General features: G+C 41.6%; 1 protein-coding gene across 1 annotated transcript; it reads right to left on the bottom strand.

The window, feature by feature from the left end:
* Positions 1-8180: 8180 nt before the first annotated feature.
* Positions 8181-9269, bottom strand: CCDC89 (coiled-coil domain containing 89; the record flags this gene model as incomplete). The annotated part of the gene is made up of 1 exon (XM_079708045.1): positions 8181-9269. The coding sequence occupies one exon, from the start codon at positions 9267-9269 to the stop codon at positions 8181-8183; it is 1089 nt and encodes a 362-aa protein (XP_079564171.1).
* Between the last annotated feature and the right edge of the window lie 2061 nt (positions 9270-11330).

The raw sequence follows: 11330 nt of genomic DNA, 5'->3' as shown, positions 1-11330 counted from the left end.
CAAAAAACCATTTCTGAATGTAAATTATAGTATTGTGGACTAATCTGGAATCCGATTTATTTTATTTTAAAATGACCAACATTTGTAACCAACTAAAATAGTAACAAATTACTGGTATGCCTCCCAACTAATCAAGCCCCACAGTTGCAGCCCCTGAAGTTGAGATTTGCTGCTCTGGTGGGGAAAAGGGAGAGCAGGTGTAGAGGAAGTTTGGGCATTAGAGATTTGGAAGGGTAGGAGCAGAGCTTTTCGTGTTCTGATGGGAAGGGCTCCACTTCGCAGGCAGGCGGGAAGTTGTCTTATCTCTCACCCCAGGCACCCCAGAGCCAGACCTTGACTGAGCTGCTCTTGCTTCCCATTGCCAGTTTCAAATCATTTCTCCTCCTCTCTCCTTCACAAACCTCAGCTCTTTATTAACTTTAATTTTTTAAATATTGAAAATCTGCAATCATACAGAGCTAGAGAAAAAAGTATGCTGAATCCCTTGTATGCTCCTCCTCCAAATTTAAGAATTATTAAAATTTTGCCACACTTGCTTCATCCCCCTGCCTTTTTTCTACCCTGAAATATTGTAAAATAAAAATCCTTGACATATGTCATTTTATCCCTACACACATCACTATACATTTTTAACAATAAGGTCATTTTTTCTGTAACCACAATGTCATGATTGCAACTAGTCAAATTATTATGAATTTCTTGGTGGTATGTAACCTCAGTCAATATTCAATTGTGTCAAAAATTTCCAGCTACAGATGGCTTGATTGAATAAGGACCCAAAGAATTCTAATACATTCCTTATATCTCTCAAACCTCTTTTAATCTAAGACAGCATTCCTCCACCCCTTTCACCAATGCCATTTGATTTTCCGAAGAAGCCAGGTCAGTTGTCCTGTTCAATGCCCCATTATTCTATATTTGTCTGTTTGCTTTCTTGTACTGTTTTACTTTCCCCTCATCCCCATAGTTCCTGTAAGCGGGAAGTTAGTTCTCAGGGCTTAGTTAGCTTAAGGTTCAACACTTTTGGCTGGAATACTTGCAGGGAGGCGCTGCTCTTCATGGCCAGTCACCTCAGGAGGCATATAACATCTAGCTTTCCTGTTTTTAGTGATGCTAAGATTGATCAATGTTTTCAAATGGTGACAGTAAAATTCTCCATTAACCTTTCTCCTAATGGTTTCATCTAATGATGATCAGTGCCTGAATAAATTATTTCACTACTTTTATTACCTGGGATTCTTTTCTTATCTGGGATTCTTCAGTGAAAAGCAACTTTATCTCACCACGTATGGGCCATTTCCCCTGTGAAATACAGGGGATAGGAAAAGTAGGATAAATGCTCACTCACTGATAGCTTTAGCTCTCTGATTTCCTCTTCACCCAGTAAGATCTTATTTAAGGATACCCAGTAAGTGACATGATTTGAAACAAGGCAGTCTGATGCCAATGCTCCCCTTCACTCACTGCACTAATACCTTGACTAGTTTGTTGATCACAGATTTGGGTTTCTATAGGGCGTAGTGAAAGGATTTGAGTGGGGATAGGGCATGGGGAGGATTGAGCTAAGATTTCTGACAGGGATGGAGATAAATATGGATGTGAGCATAATTGGATTAATCTAGCCAGAGTCTCTTGTTAGAGTCTACTGTGAGTGCTTATTCTGCAGCCCTAGATGGTGTGGCTATTGTGAAAGCAGTTTTCTTACCAAGAACAGGAAGTGCTATGAAGGCTCCTGAGCTTCTTTAATGCTTTCCTCCTCTCTGCTCTTGGACAATTCTTATACATTATATAGGCTTTAACTTAAATGCCACTTCTAGGAAAAGCTTTCCCTAACCTCTTCTACCTTATGTTAAGAAACCCTGCTATGCACTCCCATGTCATCCTATCCTTTAGCATTTTCTTCTTACCCACTAGGATGCAGATTCAGTGAGGATAAGTTCTCTGCGTTGCTCACATTCTGCCCAGCACTTAACATAGTGCCTGGCTGATAATAGGCTCTCTATAAATATTTGTTACATTAATGAGATATATTAAATAAATTAGTTATTAATTAAAATTGAATATCAGAGTGGCTTGGCCTGCCTTACCTCTACATCTTTTTTTGTCTGTTAGGTCAAAACCAAAAACCAACACCCAAAGCCTAAAAACTTGAATAGATGAGAAAATAGGCTTTCCAAAATCTAAAATTTAGGTCTCACACAGACATGTGAAAATCCATGAGAAAAGTTAATACATTTAAATCTTTATACTTAGGAGAGAAATAGGAATCATAGGAGGCAGTCCTTAGGGTAGAAAAAGATACTGTCATTAGCTGTATGTGGCTGAACATTAATGAAATCAGCAGCCTCCAGCTGAATGGCCTGACCCAGATCTGTCAGGCCATATTTGGCTCTATAGAAAATATGTCTTGTCTACTCAGTTCTTGGGGAAAGAAAAATCTGTAGGCTTTTTGAGTCATCTGCACAGAAATACAGCTTATTGGGAAGCAATTATGCAGAAGATATTTTTTGTTTTTAATTTTAATATACATGTGTATATATATATATATATATATATATATATATATATATTGCGGGGGGGCTGTGCCATGCGCCTTGTGGGATCTTAGTTCCCCAACCAGGGATTGAACCCAGGCCCTCGGCAGTGAAAGCACAGGGTTGTAACCACTGGACTGCCAGGGAATTCCCAATTTTAAAGAGGTGATATATTCACATGGTTCAAGAGTCAAATGATACAAAATGGGATAAGTTGAGAAGTTTCCTTCACACTCCCATCCTTAACCAGCCCTGTCCCCACACTCATCCACACCACTAATAAACACTTTCTTTTTAGCATTTCTTTTTTCCAATATTTATTTATACAGATGGGGGTACATATGTTTACATTCTTATCCCCCCCATTCTCTCCCCCTTACACAAAAGTAATATATGATAGATGTTCTGCACCCTGTTTGTTTTTTAAATAAATTTATTTTATTTATTTATTTATTTTTGACTGCGTTGGGTCTTTGAGCTGTGCTCAGGCTTTCTCTAGTTGTGGAGAGCAGGGGCTACTCATTGCGGTGGCTTCTCTTGTTGTGGAGCACGGGCTCTAGGCTGTCGGGCTCTAGAGCGCAGGCTCAGTAGTTGTGGCGCATGGGCTTAGTTGCTCCGCAGCATGTAGGATCTTCCCAGACCAGGGCTTGAATTTGTGTCCCCTGCATTGGCAGGCGGATTCTTAACCACTGCGCCACCGGGGAAGTCCCTGCACCCTGTTTTTTTCCCCTGCGTATATCCTGGAGATATTTCTATATCAGTGTACAGAGAGCTTCCTTTTTCTTTCTTCCTTTTTCTTGCTCTTTTTTTTTTTTTTTGCATTTGCAATGTATTCCAAGGTATGGAGGGCCCAGAGTTTATTTAATTGGTTCCTTATTGATGGTATGTAGGGTATTTCCAATCTTTTGCTATTACAAACAATTCTGTAATGAATCATCTTAAACATGAAAAGGAAGATTATTTCACACTAGTGCACATAAGAGTGGATTAGAAGCATTAAATAGGGAGAGTCTGACAAATAGCTAGGATAAGTCCCTTTGTTGAATTGAGGAGTGAGGGGGTTGGAGAAGGGGCGTTGTAGTTAGTTGACTGTGTAATGAATGACCAGGGAGTTCTGTCCAAGGGAAAATTCTTTTCTTGGATTAGTTTTTGCCAAATGGGATAAACAGAAGGTTTGAAAAGAACAACATCAAGTAGCCCTAGGCCCTTAAATTTAATAAGATGTTCTTAATGTTTGGAAAATAATATCCAGTTTGTCCTTAAGGAGATGGACAAATGATTAGAAAAGTCCATTCTTGGCCACCTCCCAAAATTCCAACAACTTTTTTAAGAGGCTGAGATTGAAAAAAAAACAGACTCCCTGCCTGACAAAGCCCTGTCAATCTAAGTAGATGTGGTACAGCAGATACTGTTGGTGGCCCACCCAACATCCATCTCCCTTCATCCTTGCTGGCAAAGCCCTGCTTTTGTCAGGTAGTCCCATCTACTATATGCCACAGAGATTGGCTTCATTCCTATCCTATCCAGAATCCAGGCAGATCCTGATTGGTCCAAGTCAGTCATGGTGGCAACATTGCCCATGAAGATGTTTGGTTGGGGTATTTGCATATGGCCCAATTTTGGCCAATGATAATGAAGACAAGTCATCTGGTCAGCTTTGGGGAGAGTAGTTAGGGTCGTGGCCCTTTTTCCTTTATTCATGTGCCAAGAGGTAGTATCTCAAATGTCTGCCCAGTTCTCTTCATCTTGTCATAGTGGGGAACAGAGAATCATTCCTGCCCCGACCCAGCCACAGCTACTCCACAGGTATCTGAGCCAATGAGGGCTGGATAGAACAGCAAGCACCTGGGCAGGTATTCCTTCAAACAATGTTCTTTAAAGGTTTAACTTCAATGTAGTGGAGTTGGGGAGAAATAGATTTTCTATCAATACTTTGTTTATTAGAAACAAATTAACTTCAGTTAATTTTCACTAAGTGAAACAGAGACAGTGTTGTGAAAACATCAGCCAGTCAGTTCACTTTTCCTGTAGTTCTCCTTCCTTTTCTAGCTCTCTTTGATTTTTTTTTTGAACCAGACAAGTTCCTTAGAGGCACACTGAAGGGCTTACAGTGTAGGTAACACAAAAGATCACACTTAGCTACACAGCACTAGTCACACGTTATTTGGTTTTAGAATCTCTGTTCTATGGATTTTCATTTTAGGGTTACTGCTTGTGGATGCCACAGACAAATTCACTAGGGATCTAGGTCTGCTTTACAAAGGAGTTTTGTTGTTTTGTTTTTAAATTTCTCCTCAAGGGCAGTCATTTGGAGGTGGCCGATTTACATTTTGACAGTTTGTTCCAATGATAAACATGGCTTTACAGATGAGCATACCACAATAACTAGTTGCCCATGCCCTAATCTGGTCTGGGTCACAGATTAAATACAAGATAAGCACTGAGAGTGGAATTACAAAGTGCTGTGGAGCACAGAGGGGGAAAAAAACCCAACCAACCAACCAAACAAATACAAAACATTGCCCTTTTGTGGCTGGTTAGAAGGTGGTTTGTATACTGAGAAAAAGCATGGGTTTTAGAGCCAGAAAGCAGGTCCAGCTACATAATTTGTTGTGCCCAGCATAAAATGAAAATGTGGAGCCCCTTGCCACACAATTATTAAGAATCTCAAGGCAGCAGCAGTAGAACCAAGTGCAGGGTCCCCATGCAGGTGGCACGTCCATGAAGCCGGTCCTGCCAGAGGGGCTTGGGTTCAAATCTCACCCGTCACCCCAAAACTTCCTGGCTTTGGGCGAGTCACCCTCTCTCTCTGAGTCTCATTTTTTATCTATAAAATAGTGATAATTGAACCTCCCCTGAAGAGTTGGTATGAGGGTGATATGAAAAGCACTTGACACATGATAGGTTCACATTACTGTTACTTTCTTCCTTTGTGTTGTGGACTCCTTTCCTCAGCTGTTCTCTAGGCATCCATCTTTGACCTTCTATTCTCATTACCCACTTTCTTTTCAATATCTTTCAAAAGGGTATTAGAGTGAGCATTATGGAATGGCCCACATCTAATCATTTGTAACCTACAAAGTGGCAATTTTATATGGTTCAACCTAACACAAACTCCTTAGCATGACTGAACAGTATTGTCCTTAGACCCGGTCAACTGAGACCCTTTCTTTGCGCCCACGTTTTAGGGAGCATGCACCTTACCCATCCCCCATGCTCTTCCAGACGCACCCTTCCCTCCTAATGAAGAGCCCAGGTGGCAAGTCCTCTACTAGCCCACACTCCTGCACGAGGATCCCAGAATTCCCTGCTCAAATGGCCCTCAGGACCCGCTTGGCCTTTGCCCAGGAGCCTCTTCCTCCTCCTCGCAGGCTGGGCACAAAAGTTGAATGGGAGAGATCATCACCCCACCCGACAGCTGTTTGGGCGGAGCTTGCACGGGCCAGCGAGGGTGGAGGAGGGGGCGGGAAGAGATGCTGGCAAGCATGCGCACCAGTCTCTTCGCTAATCCGCCCGAACCTGCGTGGGAGGAGGAGGAGGGCTCGTCTGTGGCTCCTGTTTGTGCACTTGCCAGTCTCCTCCCGCCTCTCTTCTCTTCTATCTGTAGAGATGCTTCTCCGCACCTCCTCCCAACTACTTACGATTTCCAAGTATTCTGGACATTTTCAAAAACCTCTGTGGCTTTCTACACGATGCTGTCTGAAATCTTTCTCCCTTTTCAACACCTGATAAAATTCTACTAGTTATTTAAGAACCAGCTTATATATCAACTTCTGTGTTAGTCATCCCGGGCAATCCTCTCTACCATCCCAACCCTTACCCTCAGGCTTTTAACTGGTGTGTGCGTGTGTGTGTCTTACTCGCTGTGATCTCATAACACCCCTTGTGAAAACACATTACACTGTATGTGACTGCTCTTTTGCCCCTGGGCTAGACTGTGTGGGAGCTCTTCCAGGGCAGAAAACATGCTTCTTCATGCTTATTCTCAGTGCCCACCCCCAGAGCTTGGTACTCAGTAGACAGTCAATAAATCTTTCAGTGTGATGTTGTCATCAAAATCCCGGCTCCCCAGTGACCAACTGGCCTTGAGCAAATTACTGAATCTCAGTTTCCTCTTCTTTGAAACAGAAATGAACACTATTAGCTTCTTCAGTGGTGCTAAGGATTAAATAAAACAATACATTGAAAGTGCTTCAGCACAATGATGAATAGTATGCACTCGGTAAAGGGTAACCTTAATCAGCTCCTATATATTCTGATTCTTGGTAATGTGTAAGAGGAAGTAAACAGTCCTTTCATGCCAGCAAGGTGGATCCTTAGAATTTGTATTTAATACCACAATCTTAATAGAACTGTGAGAAAATAGGTTTTAAAAATTGCTTTAGGTAAGGCAAGTGATGCTTAAAATTGTTTATTAAAAAGGTACCAAGTAATATTTTTTAATAAATTCAAATCATTAGGTAACTCTTGGCACTCTTGGCACTAAATGTGTGAGAAAAATACTACACTGCAATCTATTTTGGGAAGTATTCATAATAATGCTTCTAGGTCAACTAAATACAGGGAAATAAGGAAACATAAAGTGTAGTTTTACATCTACCTCTTTAAGAACTTTGCATAAATATATAATAACTATTATGTTTTTATCATTACACAGTTAATTATTCCTACAAAAATGATGTAAGTATACATACATACATTCCATTTAGATGGGTTTTTTAATAAAAGGAAAGAGTTGCAAGAAAGTATGTTAATAGACACACAACAATCACTATGTGTTTCTGTATATCCAGTGTGCTGTGACCTATTACCCCAAACTGGGGACTTTTGTCTATTAGCATATGGTGCAATATTAAATGAAACTACTGATATTTGCTTTTTTGTACCTTTAAATCCATTTCTATTAAGGAGAAAAACGAAGAAAATGGAATGTGATCTAAGCTTGCAGGAAAAATTAAAATGGGTTGATTTTACTTACTTGAATCTTATTGCTCATATAGACTGACTATAATAAAGTTTGCCTACTTTGGAAAAGAATTTAATGAGCTCAATTTTTGTTCTCCAAGCTAGTGCGAATAAAATAAAATAGAAAGGATACTGCCATAAAGCAGGTGAAGCGAGCAACTGTTTGTCCCATTGCAAAATCAGACACTTTTCTGCAAGTTACCCATGCTATTAATATGCTATTAACTGTTATAGATTACAGTCTCAACTACGGGAGATTACAAGCTTACCTATCTACAAGGGCTAATTATACTATTTTTTTCTTTTCACAGTAACACATCCCATTGCACTTTTAAGATTCACTCAAGTCCATAATGGCTGCTAATTTTAAAACTTAGGACACATGAAGATATCTGAGGTTGAGAATGAATAAGTTATGGGGGAGGTGAAGATACTGATAGCAAACTTAGGAAGACTTCAAAGGCACAGAAAGAAATTTGGTAAATCTTGTGTATTCTAGGTGGTAGGACTGAAAATTAGTGTTATCCTGACAATGGCAACAACAATATCATAGTAAAGTAGTTTTTCTTTGAGTGGTCTCTTGTACTTAAAAGTAGAATAAATGGAATCCTATCTTTACTCTCGCCACAAGGCACAAATACTTGATTTCTAAATTGGAGGCCAGAGGAACCAGAAGCTTCCTTATGGAAAGAGATGGCAGAGTTTGGCGTTGAGTTGTCTCTCCTTGCTTAAAAGATCCAGGCTGTGCTTTTTGAAGGCTTCGGACTGCAGCCTGAGTTCATCGTAGGCCTTCTGGATCCCATCTACCCTGCGCTGGAGTTCCCGGACTCTCAAGTTACTGTCCACTGCCACTGCCTCTTGTTCAAACCGCTCTAGCGCATGCCTCCTGGCCACATTGGCCGTCTCCAACTTCTCCTCAAGCTGGCAGATCTCTGCTTGCTTGTTCTGAAGCACCTTGCCCCTCTCCATGGACAGCTGCAACAGCTCGTCTTTCTCACAAGTGACGGTCTGCAGCCTGGCCTGAAGCTCCCGGTTCAGCTGGCTGTGTGCCTGCTCAGCCTTGGCCATCCGCTCCATGGCCTGCTGGTGCTGCTGCTTGAGGCTCTGCAGCTGGCTGCGCAGCTGCTCTGTGTCCTTGGTGTGGGCGCAGGCCTGCTGGCTCTGGAACAGCTCCAGCAGTTCCTTCTCTCGGGCCTGGGCCTGGCAGGTCTCCTGAGCGCTCCTCTGTTTCAGAGACTCCAGCTCCTTGGTGAGGGCTTCACTCTGGGCAGTGAGCTGCAATACTTTGGCCTCCTGGTCCTTCAGAGCCTGGCTGAAGAGGTGGTCATTCTCCATCCTCAGCTTCTCATTCTCCTCTCTCAGCTTGATGTTCTGACTTTTGTGTTCATCCTTGAAGCGGATCATCAACTCATGGTTGGCTGCCAGGGTCATAAAGCGTTCCTCCAGCCTCTGGGCCTGCTCGCTCTTGGCCTTCAGCTTCTCAGCGTCCTGCATCCTCTGCTCCTCCAGCTCTGTGTTGAGCAGCTCCAGGATCTGGCAGCGCTCCAGGGCCTCGTCTGACCTCCGCTTCAGGATGCAGATGAGCTGGGACTGCTCCTGGATGCGGGAGTACAGCATCGCCTTCTCACTCTTCTCCTCCTCGGACAGTCCCCGGAGGTTTGCTAAGGCTTCCCTCAGACCATCCAGTTCCTTACACTCCATCTCCTCTTCCTGGTTTTCTAGTTTTTTGTTTTGCTTATCTAAGGGTTCTTCAGAGGGTGGGGTGTCCATCCTGAGAGCCGTCTCTTCCTGAGGCACCAGCACTCTCCTCTACTATCAGCTGACTGCACGGCCTCCCCCTCCAGATTTCAAAAGCCGCAGTGTTGCTAGGGACTCCTGGCAATGTCTAGCAGTCATTTTTTCACCCAGTAAGGAGCCCTGTGATTGGTGGACAGGTCTTTAGAATGCCGTGAAGTAACAACAGGGGGACCCCGGTGACTCCAGAACCAATCTGGTCAGGTTATACTTGCCTTTCTAACCAGTCACAGCTCTCAGCCCAGTGTCTGGCCTGTACCGTACAGAGATGCCAAGCCCACTTGATTTCCAGCCAGCATCAGGGGAAGAAGCCTGACTCCACATAATTTCTTGTGGGAATAAACAAATCAAGCATTGGTGACATATTCCTCTTCCCTCTCCCCGCTTCAGTGGTCATGAGAATAAAGTCCTCTCTGTGGAAAGTGTTGGCTCCTTAAAAAATTTGCAATCTATAAATACAAAGTAGCAGTAGTACTCTGAGAGCGGTGATCCTAAATGGCTGTGAGTTTGTACCTGTAGTGTTTAACACACCTCAGTGAAAGAGCAAACCCCAGAGAAATTTCTTTTGTTTCCCGAAGCACTGTCCCCAACTGGGAATACATTTTATTAGCTATTCAGCACTCCCTGTTTTACCCACTGGCACAATAGGGTTACAAAGAAAAGTTTAATGGACAATATAGATGTGATAAACATTAAAACAGAAAAAAAGATTCAAATGAGGCTTACCTTATACACAACAAAGTCAATTCCAGATGGATTAAACAGTTAAATGTAAAGACTAAAATGAAAACAAAGTATTAAAAATGGAAACTAGAGGAAAATAAAGGTAAGCATTAAAGTTCTGGGTCAGGAAGGACTTTCTTAGCTTAAATATTATGTAAGAGATGAATAAGGTAACACTTAATTGGACTTAAACATCTAAAGTTATATATAATTTAAAAAATTATGTGACTCTAAGGTCTCTCCAGCCCTTTCTTCCTCAGGACCTGCCTGACGTTTTAGTTTTATTCCCTAGCCTAACACCAGCTATTGACGTTTCCCTAGCAGGCCCTGTCTGTAGGTGTTCCCTCTGCCTGGAATGCTTTTTCCCACTTTGTCCCTTGTCGCTTTAGTAATTTACTCAGCACTTTATACTTAGATAAGAATCACCTCCTCTGTGAAACGTCTCCTAGCCCCTAAGTGTAGACGTGACCACTCACCTCTTTTAGTGCAGCCACTCTAGCCTATTTCTACTTCCAACAGAGCATTTGAAAGCCTTACTGCACTCATCATTTACTCCCCTGCCTTCCCCTGTTAAACTCTGAGATCCTTAGGGGCAGGAACTGTGTCTGTTTCAGCCTTGATGACTAGACCAACACCTTGGGGAGACTCAGATAAATATGTGTTGAATGGATGTTGAAGGCAAAAATCGAATAGAGAAAAATATCCACCATAAATATGACAGACAACAGATTTATATTTTTACAAAGAGCCTGTACAAATCAATAAAGCATTAACATCTTAAAAGAGAAATAAACAATTGAATTCATAGATGAGGGGACAGAAATGGCCAAGAATTGAACCCTTTCAGGGATCCAATAAATATAAGTTAACATTAGATATCATTTCATCTATCAAATTAGTCAAAAATTTTCCCATTCTTTTAAGATGACCCAGGACTGGTAAGGGTATAGTGAAATAGGTACTCTCTTATACCATGGTAAAAGTCAATTGATGTATTGAGAACTTAAAACACCTTTATGCCTTTTGAACTAATGATTGTCCGTCTGGGGGAGATCTTTGCTGAAAGAAAGGCCTTTTTCTGAAAGAAAAAGTTTTGCTCAAGTGTGGTTTATAACAGCTAAAAGTTGGAAACCAAAATGTCAAAAAAAGAGAAAATTTTAAGAAAATTACAATATTTTCATAGAATATTATGTAGACATTAAACATTATCATGTTTATAGGTAATTTAATGGCATGGAAATACTTGTGTTTGAAAGATAATTGAAAAAAGCAAGATAAAAAAGTTAAAATTTAGAATGATCTCAATGATGTGAA

Source organism: Hyperoodon ampullatus (assembly GCF_949752795.1).
Source record: "Hyperoodon ampullatus genome assembly, chromosome: 7".
Classification (NCBI taxonomy): Eukaryota; Metazoa; Chordata; class Mammalia; order Artiodactyla; family Ziphiidae; genus Hyperoodon; species Hyperoodon ampullatus.
The sequence above is the reverse complement of the archived record's forward strand: the minus strand, read 5'-3'. Positions and strand labels throughout refer to the sequence as shown.